The sequence below is a fragment of the Haliotis rubra genome, unplaced genomic scaffold (genome assembly GCF_003918875.1).
Source record: "Haliotis rubra isolate DU_JTF1 unplaced genomic scaffold, ASM391887v1 Scf745, whole genome shotgun sequence".
Classification (NCBI taxonomy): domain Eukaryota; kingdom Metazoa; phylum Mollusca; class Gastropoda; order Lepetellida; family Haliotidae; genus Haliotis; species Haliotis rubra.
The window spans coordinates 305,549-324,143 of NW_025767463.1; the positions used below are offsets into that span (position 1 = coordinate 305,549).

At 42.6% G+C, this 18,595-nt stretch overlaps 1 protein-coding gene across 1 annotated transcript in view; it reads right to left on the reverse strand.

Moving 5' to 3' along the window:
- LOC124259963 overlaps positions 1-18,595 on the reverse strand; it is a 131,845-nt gene that overhangs the window by 5,264 nt on the left and 107,986 nt on the right. Inside the window, exons 8-14 of the mRNA XM_046694185.1 lie at positions 15,977-16,096; positions 14,617-14,750; positions 6,851-7,076; positions 4,904-5,075; positions 3,305-3,395; positions 2,071-2,175; positions 1,012-1,213 (exon numbers count right to left, since the gene is read on the reverse strand). Of these exons, the coding sequence (XP_046550141.1) occupies positions 1,012-1,213; positions 2,071-2,175; positions 3,305-3,395; positions 4,904-5,075; positions 6,851-7,076; positions 14,617-14,750; positions 15,977-16,096 (1,050 nt within the window). The remainder of the gene's footprint in view (positions 1-1,011; positions 1,214-2,070; positions 2,176-3,304; positions 3,396-4,903; positions 5,076-6,850; positions 7,077-14,616; positions 14,751-15,976; positions 16,097-18,595) is intronic.

An 18,595-nucleotide genomic window follows, 5' to 3' on the forward strand; every position in this document is an offset into this window, starting at 1 on the left:
TGTCCTTGTTATAATACTCTAAAATCAACTTCCTCTTCTCTAAATCATCAATACTGAGCATCACTGACAATGTCGTCTGCTAGCAAGTAAACAAAGGGGGATAACTCTTCACAAACTAATGAAAAAGGATTAACGGAGTTGTCTCTCTTGAATGAAACCAAGCACTTGATAGCTGGTCAAGGCTGTTTATACTAGAAATCCAATTAAACATATTCCTAAAATTCTCAATTATTTCTGGTCATACTATATTCTACATAATCAGATATTACAGATCAGGGCCTAGATTTTCGAAGCTCTCTTAGCGCTAAGATAGTCGTAAGTGCCATACATTAACATTAACTTACGACTATCTTAGCGCTAAGACAGCTTCGAAAATCTAGGCCCTGGCCTACAAGTGAATGAGATGTGGATCAAACGCCGTGGGGGAATGACACAGTCAGATAACAGAGGCTGAACAGTCAGATAACAGCACCAGGGTCCCGATCCACAAAGCGTTCGTAACGTTACAACCTGTCGTAACTCTATAGTTTATCATAGGCTTACGAATGTCGTAGCGCTACGAATGCTTTGTGGATCAGGGCCCAGAACACCCGATTTTTCTCATCTCAATACCTATATGTATACGAATGTGTCCATAAATATTTTTTTGTATATTGAATTAAATAAGGAACCTAACGTGGTGGTTATAGATGCTACCCAACAGAATTTAAAGAACATACATTTCTTCCTTCTTTCATATCTAACTACATGTATATAGTATTTCGCACTCTTTAGCAAAATTGCAACAATATTACGACTTGGGGCACCAGATATGGGCTTGACACATTGTTCCCGAACAAGGGCTGTCGGTGTAGTGTGCGACAGCTTTAACCACTTGCCCACCCTTTAACTGTTGTGTTCGTCTTTCATACATTACAATAGTAATATGAATGAATTGGTTAAACTCATTACTCCTCGATCTTGTAAACGTTTTGTGTTAAGGCTATAAATAAACATTCCGTTTAGATTTACCTTGGGACATTCTGGCACCTTCATGCGCCTGTGCGGCTGACGGACTTCAATGTCGTCCATCTCCACGAACGTTCCGTCACGTGACTTGACGCACCGCCCACTCGTGCACGTGGAGTTCGTGCGATACTTGTCTCTGCTCCGCCCTATCCCTCGCTTCAGGCAGTAATCCGGTCCACTGATCTGTGCTACGCTTAGTCCGCGACTGAAAAAAGTACTCACAACTTTAGGGACATGACGTGAAATAGTTGCGTCGATATGTTCATTTTTTCTTTGTTTGTTGTTTAACGCCTCACTCAGCAATATTCCAGTGATTGATATCATGAGTGTCGATCTCTGCTGTTGAGATAATATGGAATGCACCAACCAAGTCAGCGAACCTGGGCCTAGATTTTCAAAGCTCTCTTAGCGCTAAGATAGTCGTATGTGTCATACATTAACATTAACTTACGACTGTCTTAGCGATAAGAGAGCTTCGAAAATCTAGGCCCAGATCACCTGATCTAGTATGATGACCTCAGAACCTGGGTTGGATTTGACGTCATTGTGGACAGTATTCCAGTTTAACCAGGCCAAGGAATATCAGCAACACCCATCCACCCACCCCTCACCCCGCGATGCCAGGTTACTGAGGGGGTGAAGACGGAAGAAATGCAGTCTCAGACGTTTAATTTGAACTGAGTCCGTCAAAGTGAGTGAGCTTAGTTTTGCGCCGCTTATAGCAATATTCCAGCAATATCACGGCGGGGCACACCAGAAATGGGCTGCACATTGTACCCATTTGGGGAATCAAACCTCGGTCTTCGACGTGACAAGCAAACACTTTAACCACTGGGCTACCCCACCGGCCCGCTTTTCGTTAAAGTGAGTGAGGGACAAAGCGTTAACCCCGCTTTCAGTATTATATTCGGAGAAATGTAACGGTTTCGTCTTTTCATTACAGTCACATCGACAATTTAGTTAATACCCAGTGACATATTCAACCAGAAGGTTAAAAATGATATTCCAGAACAGGGGAAATAACTCTGGAACCTGCGACAGTATATCATCCTCGGAACTTACTTGAGCATTCTACACCGGTGTTCACTCAGTCTCGCTCCCGCTGTGTCCAAATCCCGGACATCTTTCGCGCTCCACAACCTCTCCGCTACAGCTGAAGCCCTTGGCCTGAAAATACAATTTTCAATTTACTTTAAGTTCAATTCATTTAACAAAAGGAATACCCACGATTCCAGGGCACTAAAATGAAACAGACGAGGTATTCCTTCTGAACAAAAAACCCGCATCTGTGGTATAAAGGTGGCTTCAAATCAGACACCTCGTAAGGATAAAATCGAACACCGTTTTGACATTCGCTTGACAGGCAGTCCCCGGCGTATGCTGTGGAACCATCGATAAACAATAACACTTACACGTGTCATTCTGCGGAGCAAATCATGGCCAATCTCAGAAAGCATCTCGGCAGGAATTGCGTCAATTGCTGTTTCTTCAATATGAAACTCCATGACAGAAAGTGCTGAAGAAGTGCTCAATAAATGTCTCTGGTAATTCAATAGGCAAATACACCGTCAAGCCCGAAACTCAAAGAAGTAATTGAATCTGGCAACATATCAAACTGAAGTGTGATTTGAGGGAATTGCCAAGAATCTCCTGATATCTTGCACATTAAACTGGGGAAAATTTTCGATGAGGAATACAAATTAATTCCCATAGTTTGACACTTCAATACCAAAGGAAGCCCGTTTTTTTACATAATCTCCTTAAATTCAGGCAAAATTGGGGGGACGAAAGAAAGTGTTATTAAATTTCGGAGTCAAATGACATTTATATTTTTAAAACAGACAGCAATTATTTTTGAATTGGAAAGCCAGCTGCATATGAATCGGATCCCATCATTGAGTGAGTGAGGACATTAAAATTCCAGTGGAAAGTAAGTTAATGATGAAGACACGTTTGAGAGTAGGTATTGACCCGGAGGGCATCAGCAAAACAGTTTTGATGGAACAAACTGAAGGCCCTACGCCTTCCTATTCCCATTCTAATCATCGCGTCATTTCCTCGCTTGGAACATTAGAATCTCGACAGACTTGATTTCCCTAAAGAACATTAACGTGCTCGCTCGATGATCAATAAATATCATCTGGGAGAATGATAATCTCTATGCGTTAGAAAAGAATACATCCAGCAAACAACATATAAAATCTGACGTAAGTTGAATAAAAAATATCAAATTCTTTATTCAAATATCTCCTTTAACATGTTTGGTTTTGAGACGACCCCCTTCTATTACACTCACCACAACGTTGTCATCATGTTTTCGTTGTCGATGTATTCCGACCACAGACAGGCCTCGCCACCCAGTACCTTCTTCTCGTCTATCATGTAACCTGGAGATAGGGGAAGACTATATATACCACGGCAAACAAGAGGCATCAGGGTATGACACATCAAACCTCACCCCACTCCGCCCAACCCTCACACACAAACACCCCGGTCAGGGAGAACCGAATATTGAGTTTGGCTGCTTTTACTTTTACTTTCAATACATTGCCATTGGGTATTTTCAGTTCAGCGAAACCCGTGAAGATCCGGTTAGAATTGATCTTCAGTAACCCATGCTTGTCGTAAGAGACGATTAACGGGATCGGGTGGACAGGCTATCAGACTGGGTAGACACATGTCATCGTATCCCAGTTCCGTAGGTCGATACTCATGCTGTTGATCACTGGATTGTCTGGTCCAGACTCGATTATTTACAAACAGCCGCCATACAGATGGAGTACTGTACTTTTTGATCGACGTTAAATAAACAAACAAACAAACAAACAAAATCGGTTCCGCGAAGTAAACATCAATGATGTTCAATATTATTCTGAAACCTACAGCACCAGTTCACCGCTAAACTGGTTTGTACAGCAAGTTTCATCCAGAAATATTCAACGGTTTTGAATATGAATTCCTCTTTATTCTACAGAGTGACAGCTTAAGTTGTTGTGACTAGACAAGTATTGACGTAAACATTGACGATTGTTGCCAAGGATAAACATCTACGAAAGAGACGTCAATTGATATTAATTTGTTGTAAATGTCAAGAATTATAAGCATACCTAAATACCGTCAAGTACTAATCTGGTGTCCCTGATATGAACGTGAGAAATATAATACGGCTAATGTATTGCACAATCACCTCAATGGCGCCTGCGATCGAATACAGCATATTTGAATGACATTTACACATAGGCCGTATCAAAAGCTCAATGATATTTTTAGAATAACGGAGACGTGGAAAGAAGTGTCAATGGTGTCATACTGGCTCCCACATAATGGCGTGTAACGGACCACCTGGTGTTCGTGTGTTTGTAGTTAACGATAAAGTATGAATGAAATGTAAATATATGAATGTGTGACATTAGTTAATAAGTTGGCTTTTATCGGGGCCTTTTGCCATGTTTTGTTTGCGTATGAGGGTTTTGGCAGTGACGAAGCAGTAAAGGGAGAACGGTTTTGCGTTTGTACAAAATCACTTTTCATAACTGATTTATGTTAACATAATACTTATAACATATAAACATGTCAATAGCACATTGATTTACGTACACAGTGAAACTCTCAAAATGATTTATGGTAGACATGTGGAGGACATTGCCAAATTTGAATTGACCAGAACTAGAACGGTGTCTGTTGCGGTTCCGTATTTCGACCTGTACCAAATGTTCTGGACTAGTCTCGGAATATATGAATTAAACTGAAGACCAATTCTAACCCGGATCTTCACGGGTACCTGACTATGTAAAGGAGGGTTGTGAAAGAAGGTTGTCACGCTCACCATCCTTCATCGCTGAAACTCAAAAACATAATTATTGAATGATCGCTGAATTAGAGTTTAAAAACTCACCGAATGTGCTGTCTGCGGGGTCACATTGGTAGTATTTTGGCCACTTAGTGCCGTATTCCACGTGGTCGAGGTACCAACACGTGGCGTACACAACCTGGTAGCCCATGGAGATGGCTCGGTTCACGTCAGCCATATCGCCCATCCATACTTCAATGATGGTGTCGTTGGGAAGCTGCAAATACCAGATGACACATTATTCGTTTAAGCAACATGAAATACGTCATACGTTTCACTGAAATATATGTTTGTTCACTAATTAAATATTGCAATGTGTGTGAGTGAGTGAGTGAGTATAAGCGAGGTTAGTTTATTGATTTACTTATCTAATAATATTGTTTAAACGGATTTGCAGTTTTCAAATAATATCTCCTGCTATTTTGAATTACTACTACTACTACTACTACTACTTCTTACAATAACTACAACCATCGCTGCCATTACTGAGAATAAAGTGTGTGTTTTATTAATTTTCTACTACTACTACTACTACTACTACTACTACTACTTACAATAACTACAACCATCGCTGCCTTTACTGAGACTAAAGTGTGTGTTTTATTAATTTTCTCCAAGCCCTTGCTAATCATCATCATCACCATCATCATCACCATCATCATCATCACCTTCACCTCCCGATGCATGGTGCGACTGAATATCTACATACTTTTTATCAGCTTGAACCATAATTAAATCACCACGTTCAACGCCGTGTTCAAGTATTCGCGTGACACACCAGCAGAATGGGGACCCTGTGGCCACGGACAACAGCACGCATAATGAACGTGTTTGTTGATATAATCATCATGACCACGTTTTCATGTCCGGACAGTAATTAAGATATCTGATGAAAATAAGCAATACCGAGGCCAACGTTCTGAGAATTGTTCTTACCAATGGTTATGAACAATGCCCCTTTCATGCGTTCACACTATTGACTGGTAGCCTCGATCTGAATCTACACAAGCGCCTCGCTCTGAGGGTGGATGTTTGTTGATATCACAAGCAACACTGCTTCAGCCACTGGCGTACGAGGACTCTTGGAGGACCAACGATCCAATTTAGTCGCCTGACAAAAATCAGTAGCGCAGTGGGACATATTCAAACCGGGGCCTCGCGTGGAGCTTCGCTTTGAGGGTGATAAATTAAGTCAATAAACTAAAATTGTAACGACCACCCTAAAGATTCAACACGCGTAGTCAGGGAAACCATTAAAGAAATTGGTTGCTTAGTTACGGATATTTTTTCCACCGATAAGATGTGTCGCTAATATATGCCTGTTGCAAGTATGTGAGGCGATAGAGAGACAAATACTCGTATAGTCTTGAAACGATCGATATGTATTTTCTAGCCACACAGATTAATGCCACTTTGATCGAGTGAGTATGGTTTTACGCCGCTGTTAGCAATATTCCAGCAATATCACGGCGGGGGACACCACAAAAGGGCTTCACACATTGTACCCATGTGGGAAATCGAACCCGTACCTTCGGCATGACGAGCGAACGCTTTAACCACTAGGCTACCCCACCGCCCCAATGGTGCTTTGAACATCATGTCAATTATACCAGTGAGTCAGCCCGAAATGAATCAGATCTCAACCCACGGGTATGGCGCTTACAAACCTCGAAACAAACGAGAACAAACCGGGATTCGAACCTAGTACCATAGGTTTCAAGCACAGCGAACTGAGGGGTTCTGGCCGACTGGGCCACCGGGCCTTCTTCAGACCCCGTTTTCAGACTTTCCCCTTGCACTGTATTATTTCCCCATCACTACATTGACTTTTTTATTTTTATTATTATAGGATATTTATATAGCGCACATACCCACGCAACTAGTACATGCCCAAGGCGCTGACTTCCGGTTACCTCAATCCCGGGGACATTAATCAACGATGAAGGAAACAGTAATGTACAATTAACTGTTGATACCACCCCCAGCACGCACCTGTAGGTCGTTGTTCATCACTTCCTGCCACATGACGAACTTGACGCCATCTTTCCGATGTTTGCCGATCTCGCGAAGGTCCTTCATGATCCGGTTCTCGTAGTACTCGTAGACCTTCCTGACGTCGAACTGGCTAGAGTAGTAGCCGTTGTAGGTTGACTGCGGGTTGTCGGACTGCTGCTTGGACAGCTCCATTCCGAAGTTGACAACGTCGGGGTTCGATTGCCTGAAAAGGTTTGAAACACCACTGAAATATCTGTGATGACGGTGTTATTGTATTGTCCTATTTAAATTCGCTTGCATTGTTAATTTGTTGCATTGTTTGTTGTTTAACGAGGCACTCAGCAATATCCCAGCTATATGGCGGCGGTCTGTAAATAATCGAGTCTGGACCAGACATTCCAGTGATCAACAGCATGAACATCGATCTACGCAATTGGGATACGATGACATGTGTCAACCAAGTCAGCGAGCCTGACCACCCGATCCCGTTAGTCGCCTCTTATGACAAGCATGGGTTACTAATTCTAACCCAGATCTGAGGAAAGACGACAGCAGGCACAGGCACTGAACAGCTTCGTGTTTGATACTTTACATACATATAACTTTAGCGTATGTAACAGACTAAACATATTCAGACTAACTCATGATTCATCTCTATATACCCCGACAATAAGTGATACTAGCAAGTAGCAATCACATTGAAAGGTCAGATCTAAAATAATCTGGCCCTTACATTCAATCAATGTTTTGATGGGGGGTTTCGGTTTACACCCCATTAATCTCCGAGATAGAGAAAGTCTGGCAATGTAATTTGATTGCAATAGTCTCATGAAACCAGAATTCTTTCTTCCTCGGCTATCATCTGCTGTATATCAAACAAAACATAAGGATCAAAGAACCCCATAACATACAAATTCATATTTTTGTATTACAAGATCGGATGACGATGAAATATCAACTACTTTTCAATTGTGCGGGAAGTCTCGCAGTAATGGCTTGGTAGTGCCGATTGAACAGCGGAATGAACAAGTTCGTCTTGGTAGTGCCGAATGAACAGCGGAATGAAGAAATCCGGCTTGGTAGTGCCGATTGAACAGCGGAATGAACAAGTTCGTCTTGGTAGTGCCGAATGAACAGCGGAATGAAGAAGTCCGGCTTGGTAGTGCCGAATGAACAGCGGAATGAACAAGTTCGTCTTGGTAGTGCCGAATGAACAGCGGAATGAAGAAGTCCGGCTTGGTAGTGCCGATTGAACAGCGGAATGAACAAGTAGTGCCGATTGAACAGCGGAATGAACAAGTTCGGCTTGGTAGTGCCGATTGAACAGCGGAATGAACAAGTTCGTCTTGGTAGTGCCGAATGAACAGCGGAATGAACAAGTCCGGCTTGGTAGTGCCGATTGAACAGCGGAATGAACAAGTTCGTCTTGGTAGTGCCGAATGAACAGCGGAATGAACAAGTTCGGCTTGGTAGTGCCGAATGAACAGCGGAATGAACAAGTTCGTCTTGGTAGTGCCGAATGAACAGCGGAATGAAGAAGTCCGGCTTGGTAGTGCCGATTGAACAGCGGAATGAACAAGTTCGTCTTGGTAGTGCCGATTGAACAGCGGAATGAACAAGTTCGGCTTGGTAGTGCCGAATGAACAGCGGAATGAACAAGTCCGGCTTGGTAGTGCCGATTGAACAGCGGAATGAACAAGTTCGGCTTGGTAGTGCCGAATGAACAGTGCAATGAGTGAGTGAGTGTGAGTGAGTATGGTTTTACGCCGCTTTTAGCAATATTCCAGCAAAATCTCGGCGGGGGACACCAGAAATGGGCTTCACACATTATACCCTATCGCCCGTGATATGACTGGTATATTGCTAAAAGCGACGTAAAACAACTCACTCACTCCACGTTCACACACTCGGTAAACAGCTAAACAGAAAACAGTACCAGTCTTTGACTGGCCTAATTGAGGACCGTTTCCATCGCCATGGCAGCCATTAGAATCCTCCATCAAGGGAATTAAGTGTCAAATTATATTACGTTTTAGAAACGATACTTAACACAGGCGAATCAGTTACGAATCTTCAAGTCGATACTGCTTACAGCCAGGTTCAACCACGAACTCTTTCAATTAAGTTGATTTAGCTCCACGTGTGGTGTGGTGCTTGTTGCCGAACCACTGTCTATCATTTATACTAGATCCCAGATGGTTGATAAATATTAGTGGTTTGTCTGTCTAGATATTCTGACGGGTCTTGTGACCTTGTAAAACCGTTGTTTAACTTCTCTGACACCTAGCTCTTCTTCATTAAGAGTGGCAGCTGGTTGCCACTAGGAAAATACGCAGAGAAGCCCCAGTGTTCAACGTGATTACTTCTTCATGAAATATTCACCTCTACAAATTAACAGACCTCGCTACGGAGGCCAGGAGCTATGACATATTGAAAGTTCAGGGTCGCCCCCATTACAATGTATTTCGACTGCTTCTAACCGATTCTCGTTTGTATTGAAGTCAATTATATAAAAAAAACAATTACAAAGTTCAGATTTACAAATGAAGTAGATTTTCTATTGAAGCGAGCTGAAGTTAACACAGCTTGGAACAGAATCTGAGTAATATCAGGTGGGTCTGTGTAATGTGGGAGAAAAGACCGAAGTTTCTTTATTTGGCGTTTGACCACTAAGCAATTATACTCCAGCGGTACGTAAGCGTTCTGAAACTGATAGATCGGATAATCCAGTCACTGATACGGTGACCAGTGACGTGGTAATATGTCGAGGTAAGATATTAGGCAAGATGTGGTAAGATATCGAGGTTAGTTGTCAAGGTAAGATGTCACGCTATTGAAGTAACCGTGCCTGTCCACAGGCCCTCGTGTCTTTGTGAGGATTTAAGATGAAAAGAAATATATTGTGTTTGAGATGACCCCCGACTCAAAAAGGCTTCACAGTACAATCATCATGGCAAGTTATTATGTATTGTACTGTGAAGCATTTCGAGTCGGGGGTCATCTCAAATTGTATACATCTTTTAAAAATCTTTAATCCTTGCAAAGACACGAGGGCCTGTGTGTGCCTGTCCACTCAATTTGTTTGGTCGAATTTTACGATCAGCAAAATAATGTAATTCTCACCAGTTTCATTCATGGGGACAAAATGCGAGTGAATGAGCTATTAGCAATATCACGGCGGGGGACACCAGAAATTGGTGTGACATTCACAGCTCCCTGGGGAGTCCACAACAACAGTTATCCTCTGCGAAAAACTAAATTGTGACCTGTTCGCTTCACACATGAGTGAGTGAGTTTAGTTTTACGCCGTTTCTAGCAATATTCTAGCAATATCACGGCGGGGAACACCAGAAATGGGCTTCACACATTGTACCCATGTGGGGAATCGAACCCGGGTCTTCGGCGTGACTAGCTAACGCTTTAACCACTAGGCTACCCCACCGCCCAGCTACACGCAAGAACACGCGTCTCCACTGTATATGTCGGGCATCAGTACCAGCAGAGACCATAATCTATTATATGGTCTCTGGTAGCAGGCATAAAAAACACCGCCATAATAGAATCCAGATAAGAAACACTTGATAACAGAGGATAACAGAAGCTGACCTCGCTGATAGCGGTCTAGCTATGTTACAACCCTCCCCGGCATGTATCAACACTAACAGGTTGCAAACTCATCTTGGGATATTCGATATTTTGGCTTTCATTGCAAGACGCCAGAGCGGTACCCAAGACCTGAGCTATGGATGCATGCTAACGGGGCAATACCGCCTTGCACCAAGCCCGTCTTGGGAGGTGGTCTTGTTTTAAAACGATCTCTCAAACGTAGCGGTTCCTCATAACTGTTGGCAGGGCTGGTTATGAGATGAAAATCGCTGCAACCTAATGTGCAATCAATAGGATCATGATGGAATAGAGAATCTTCTGTGATTTCTCAGCGTATGGTAATAACTACCCCCATCCCACCCCCCTTCGGTATGACAAGAGGCTGATTTAACTAGAAGTTTACCTAAACCAGACCCGAGTATAGATGGGTTAGTCTATACATTCCCTATCAGCAAGGTATACAAAATATACATAAATAACACTATCTTGAACCCAAACACATATATGAGGTTCTATTCGTATCCGAATCATTTCGCCACTTGCAACGTAAAATTTGAAATGTAACTCGGTATAGATGGATGCAGACAGTAACATGAACCGCTGAAGGCGTATATACTCGCCCCGTTAATCTTCTAAAATCACTACAGTCTATCTGGGCCTGTAAAGGTTTCCTAGGAAATTAGAGTATATAGTACAAGAGGTAAAAGTTGAATAACGAAAAAAACCTTAAATTTAATTTAGGCAAAAAATAAAAATTCTATTTGTTTCTTTCCAGACTTTTCCAGACTTGTTAATTATCAACTGTAACCAGAGAGCCAGGGTTTCTTTCAGTCGGCCCCAGGAGGAAAGTTCCTGTTTATTAAATACATCATTTTCCTTTCCCTTCGACGCAATGTTTACATAAATCTGCTCTTTGCTGTCTTCATCCAGCTGATGCTCTGTGTCTGAACGATGACTGATCGTCCCCATGTGACAATCTGCCGATGGTCTGCTGGTCCACACAGACTAGGCGTCCTTGCCGGGAGACAGACAACTTCATAAAACTCTCATCGACTTTTTTCACCCGGGCGCTGAAGGTTAGCACATGGCGGTTACGAGACCAGATAATCTTCTTTTATTGCCCTAATGCAATCTCCCTAACAATTTGGTAGCATGTTTGTCCATAAAACCGCGTGCCGTGGCCTCCGCTCGTACCAACTGATAGCAGGAGAGGTTTTACATAACCCTGGAGACTCCGGTCACGCCTACCGCGTTATAGCGGGGTGAGCAGCGCGCTTCTCTTATCAGGTATACTCACCACTGAAGGTCAGCTTGTAATGACTTCCACCGATTTCAGTAAAAGAGTAACTTTATCATGTGCTTTAACTGTCTACCAAGAATTCCATACCATTCAAAGAAATCGGAAAATATATACTACTTTCGTTCTAAAATGACCAAAAAAAAGTGAATACAAGAAATAACGTGCATAGGAGGTATTAGAGTGAGTGAGTGAGTTTAGATGTATTGTCACATTGGCAGTATTGCAGCCATATCGTTGAGGCATTAGAGTGAGTGAGTTTAGTTTTACGCCGCACTCCGCAATATTCCAGCTATATGGCGGCGGTCTGTAAATAATCGAGTCTGGACCAGACAATACAGTGATCAACAGCATGAGCATCGATCTTCGCAATTGGGAACCGATAACATGTGTCAACCAAGTCAACGAGCCTGACCACCCGATCCCGTTAGTCGCCTCTTACGACAAGCATGGGTTACTGAAGATCAATTCTATCCCGGACTTTCACGTGTATTAAGGCATTAGAAATCTAGCTGTTACAGAATAAGTATACGTACAATCGCTTGTAACATGATGTTACTGCTGTATCTAGTTTACTTGTCTCAAACTAATTTATATAAGTAGTAAAAGACGAGGTACCGCTGTAACATGTTCTCAGAAGTAACCACATGGCTCACTCTGCGGCAGCAGAGAATGGGTACCCGGAAGGATGAAATGTCAGCGTATTATTCGTGCCTAGTTCACACTCTTTTGACAAGTTGTGATAACCTTTTCATCCAAAAATTTACAAAATGGTAAATGAAAAGAATGTGTATTAGCTGTCCCCCAAGAGACGCACGTGCAGCTTCAAATGTACAGGAGTACCGCAGACCCAATTCCCCCAAACGATCGTGACAGTCCCTAGCCCGTGTAAACGTGTGGAGTTAACATAACATTGGCACTGTCTCCGCTCTCCAGAACGGACCCTACTCGACGGTTAATACACTGGTCTGATCGAATTGCAGTGTTCGAAATTTCGAAATTCTGTAAATACTATATTGATCATGCTACTTTAAGCAATAAAATGTTTTTGATGTTCTGTCAGTAGACCATCCATTATCATATTGACTGGAGTTCAGATGACTGTTTTAATGGTATGGTTGAACGCAGGTTTCAGCATACACCTCCCTATACATCACGGCCAGTCAGTCGAAAATGGGGGAAATGCCCCAAGGATTACCTGACATGTTTCGGTGAAGATTTAAAAGAGCGACTATCTCGAAAGTTGTTTGATCGGGGATACAAAATTACAAAACTTTCAAAGGGTGACACGCGAATTACATTTCCAAATGTGTCGCATCACTGATGTTCGATATGGCGTAGGCGACCATAAGGGCTGCACTTGTGCACAATCCATTTGTCTTTTGGACAATAAAATGTTAAAAACAAAGAAAAATGAATAATGTGTGATGCAATTCCCTACTTTGTCCTGTACTACGTTTCCTTGTGCGTGTGTGTGTGCGTGCGTGTGTGTTTTTAGGTGAATAATTGCCTTGCCTTTGTATGTGTTTGTGTCAACGGTAAGGCAGGATGGGCTCACGTTTCCGCCAACACCTGACGTCATCACTATTTGACAGCGATTCCTAAACACAGTCAACTCAAGAGCGTATCGATTTACAAGTATCGATAACTGAAAATTGGGGGGTCACACAGTCAATTTGCCAAAATTCAGGTCCCGGTAGCAGTCGCTACTCACACAATTGTACAACAAGAAGCAATTCAAGGACACCATAGCGGATTTGCTGAGTTTGTTGAAACTAAATACGACATGCTCGGTTTGAACCACGTCTGCTGTGCACAAAGGCAGAGGCTGCTGTCGCAAAGTAAAGAAAAACGTTCTAGAAGTAAGTTCGTTTTGCAGTTGGGGGCTGGGAAGTGAGTGAGTGAGTATGGTTTTACGCCGCTTTTAGCAATATTCCAGCAATATCACGGCGGGGGACACCAGAAATGGGTTTCACATATTGTACCCATGTGGGGAATCGAACCCGGGTCTTTAGCGTGACGAGCCAAAGCTTTAACCACTAGGCTACTGGGGGCTGGGAAGGGGGAAGGGGGACAGCCTAAATGCCCCAGCCAAAGAATTTCCCTCCAGTTGATAAATGCCTTTGGGTTTACGATGACACGCAGTTTCTATCGTCTTCTAGCAGAAAAATGGACTTGTTATTTGCAAATGTTTCCTGTCGCTTTTAACATGCTAAATGCCCCAGCCGAATTAGGAAGAAGGAGCATTAGCGAATCCTGATACGATAGGGGACACAACTTTCACAGCGAGTTAAGACATTTTACAAGTATCCAGTTGATAAATGCCTTTGGGTTTACGATGACACGCAGTTTCTATCGTCTTCTAGCAGAAAAATGGAACACTAAAACAAATGACTCGTGAATCGGTGTTTCATTTAATGTGCATACACCCTTGTAATACAAACCAATCATAACGATTTGAAACTTAACAATGAACTCATGCTCACTTTATTCGATTTATCTAATTTAAGATCGGTACGTTTTCAAGAATCGTACAATATGTAACTCTGATTTAAGCGGTGGAATGTTCTTGTTATTGTGCAATGTGAAATGATATTTGGAATATTGTGCTTCACTTAACATGCGACTTTTGTTTACAACATGCGATATGCAGCAATAGGTAAACAATACTAATGCGTGTCACTAACCTATTATCTATCGGGACCGGACCAGTATACCGTTTGTTGTGGACCTATTCTGACTATGCGCGCAGGCGGGGGGCGAGCTATGACTGCGACTGTTACATTTGTTAATATTTCACAAGAACCGGATTCTTAGGAAATGATAACTCGTTGTCATGCCGATGATGGCACCGGCACACCTGAGAGTGAAATCCGTCACCGCGGGGCAGTTATACACGCCCACTGCAGTGTTCACTGAGGGATATTTAATCTCTTTCCTTCTGTAGCTATAACATGTATTATTCTGAATAAATGAATATTCCATTTGGACAAGCTGTAACGAGACATTCGAGTTGAGTAAGGTGCGAGACATAGAGACATGACAACGTCCCGTGGAGGCACTTCGTCCACCAACAAATTTGTGGAATAATTTGCATTGCTCTGACTGAACAATTATAAGTGTTTACTCAAATAAAAAGACCAGCAAGACAAATCCCTATTAGAAATACACGCAACACATTCAATAAATACCGAGATCGGACATTATGATGTTAGGACATCGCGATCATTATGACCAAGAACGTGATGTCCTCGCATTACTAATCCCACGTGACGGACCAAACAGGTAGGCATCAATTCGATTTTTTTCGATGGATGAGGAGTATAATGGTTGTACCCCTTGCAATGTTTTGGCCGCTAACTGCCCAGATGGTTGTATAAACCGTTTACTGTGGCGATTATAGCGCGACCTAGGTATAAAAGAGCAGATATCGCAGCGTGGTCATTTCCTATTGGTCAGGCAGCTCCAACATACAATCTGTTAACCAAAGTGCCTCCCGGTCAGCACCGAGATAACGAACGTCAAGCCGATCTGTCTTTGTCAAACGCTTATTGAACGGGAGTGATTAAACTGACATGATCCGATCCGTGCTCAATGCTGTTGTGGAGGCAAAGCATTTAGTTTCAGCTGGCGACTTGGTTGTGGTGTCGTGTGACCAGTATCTGTCCGCACACAGGGTATTATCTCCATCTTCAGACTGTGGTCGCCCACTGGACATCCTCGGTGTATTCCGGAGACAATGACGTCATTTCAACCTATTCCTGTCCGTAATCGTTGCGATATATCCGTCAACCGGACCGCCATGCGTCTGCAGCAGACCCTCGGTAGATCTTCGCGCGACATTATTGACATGTGACCATCTTCAGGTAGTAATGTTCTTAAAGTGAGTGAGTGAGTTTAGTTTTACGCCGCTTTTAGCAATATTCCAGCAATATCACGGCGGGGGACACCAGAAATGGGCCTCGCACATTGTACCCATGTGGGGAATCGAACCCGGGTCTTCGGCGTGACGAGCGAACGCCTTAACCACTAGGCTACCCCACCGCCCCAATGTTCTTAAAAGGTGTCATGATGACCCTTCTTGATAACCCAAGGTGTCATAGTGATAACCCAGCATAAAACAAACCCGAAATATCTCTCAAAACATTCAACAGTTCAGCCTTCGTATTTTTACCCGTTTCTTCATATAGCCTTATGTGCATGCGTGTTCATGAAAAGACATCCCAAGACCTACCTGGTGTGTCGAACTCGGGCATAACTCGAATTCCTCGGAATCGGGCATAGTCGATAATTTCCGCGATGTCCTTCTGGGTGTATACAAAAGTCGGATGGAACGCACCCTGAAAACAAAAAACGAATAACTAATATTTGGCAGAAAAACAAGAAAAATGAGAAAATAGTCTGGAGCTGTCTGCGTGATTGTATTACAGCCAGCAATCAACACAACACAACACAATAGAAGACAACACAATGAGACACAATAGAATCCAATTACTGGCCAAACACTTAACCTACGCGCTAACTATTGGCAATAATTTCGGTATCGATTCCGTGATAGTTCTGTCTGGGGTCGGTGGTGGGAAACAGTTGAAGTCAATCGCATGGTCTAAGACTGATTTTCACAAAAGCATGAAAGAAATACAAGTCTGGATGAACAAACAGCTCAAGTCATAAAACACGACTATCGCTAACTGTGCCAGCAACTGAAGGCTTAAGGAAGGCCCATACCCATCCGCTGGGAAATATCGCCTTGTGTTTCTCGGTTGAGCCTGGACTATCGACGGAGATTAAAAAGGGAGACACATTTCTTCAAATGGAGATGAGCCCATTTCGCTGCATTAGCCCACAACACCACAAGTGATTAAAACAATTTTTACAAAGGTCTTAAGGGGTTGCGGGCTCCAGGCGAGGATGTTATCAAATTTTATAAGGTGTAGAAATGGCGCGTGTCAGGGAAATGGCGTACTTAACACGAAGCTCATTCTTCCTAGCAAGTCGTGGTTCAACATGAAAGAATAAAAAATCCAATCGCTCAACATAATGGAGATCCACTGTAATGGCCGCCACGGAAAACATGTACCGTAACGGGACATCCGGGCATTTTGTGGTTTAACCCTTTCCCCGACTGATTTAGAACAACGATAATTCCAAAATAGTTCCTTCTTAGAATTTATTGCAGAAATAGTGAGACTACTTTAAGATTACATCTAGACAGGCACACATTCTGGTGTGAGGACACATGGTATTTAGTATCACACTAGCAAAATCACAGCAAGGGAGTGCAGAAAATGGACCCATGTTGTGAACAGAACTCGGACTTTGGTCGTGGCGAGCTAGTCTGGCATACAGACCCTGAAGCAAATATATCCAAGAAAGCCCACGCAAGTCTAGAAAATGTGGCAAGTCTAGATTTACACAGCTTCTGAAAATGAAGAAAGTCTCAGGGCTCCTTTTCATTATATTTTTTTTACTATGAGCTTTTCATTATCTATTTTTTTTTTTACTATGAGCTTTTTTTCTGTAAAATATGTTCATTTCAGAGACTAGTTGTTAGTCTAGTGGCGAGCGAACGCTTTACCCACTAGGTCAGACATCAGCACAAACACGCGTTTTAAGGTTAACGTTCTGTTTCATCACTATTTGATCTCATGTAATTCTTGCATACATGCTTAGGATACAATCAGAATCGTGCAATGGACGATGGATTTAAGGAGAGATGTTCTGGAATTATGGAGTGGGGTAATTGTATTTTATTTCAAGATCAACGATAAGGAAAGCAAGCAAACTGGAATTTGATCTCAGAACGTTTTTTGTTATTAAAAAAACACACGAAATAATTCATGATACATAACGGCATTTCTCTCTCTTTTTTGCCAGGAACATCTTACATGAGTATCTTTGCATGTAGTCTGTCTCACAGTCCCTGAACCACATTATTTTCCCTACTGCCTAGCCCTTCCTGCAATGCTAAAGCCCTACATAAAGTCTAGATTTCCCCAGGTACATACTTTCCCATCTCACGGGGCTCCATTTTAACTTAAATGGGAATCTTTGTTACTATCCAAATTATATATATTCACAGACTAAGCGTTAGACTATTTTGTATGATATCCAGGAAATGATTGTTTTCGCTAAATAAAAGACCCCCAGGGGACCAAATAGATTCTCCATGACGACCCCGGGTCGCAGCAATGGAGAAATGTCATGTTAGAAGCCGACATCACTACCAGCGAAGCAGACCTCCTGGGAGAGATTCAGTTTCACCACGATCTAATTTGACCCAGTTAATTTGCCATATACGGTCATTTGTGTTACTTTTCTCTTGTCACTTGCGAGGCCGCCATTATATGGTCCTAAAGAGCTCTGAAAGAAACGTACGCAGATGTTTTCTGTGGAACAACTGATGTAAACATCGAGATATCTGTCAACCTGCTCATTTTGAGTCCTAATTTATATCCTAAGTATTGTTAAAGTAATTACGCGTTACACTTCAATTTAGTCTGCAAGAGATATATGTACGTTTTATTTCCTCGACGCTCACAGAGCGTCAACACCAACGAGGAGTGAGTGAGTGAGCTTAGTCTTAAGCCGCCTGTAGCAATGCCCCAGCAATATCACGGCGGGGGACACCAGAAATGGGCTTCATACTTTGTACCCTTTGTGGGGAATCGAACCTGGGTCTTCGGCGTGACGAGTGAACGCTTTAACCACTAGGCTACACCACCATCCCGGGCAAACGAAGAACCAGTGTCGATTATTCGCGAGAACACATTCGATTCGGCCTACAAGACAGAATAGTTGTGTAAATCATATCCAGGAATCAAACCATGGATGACACT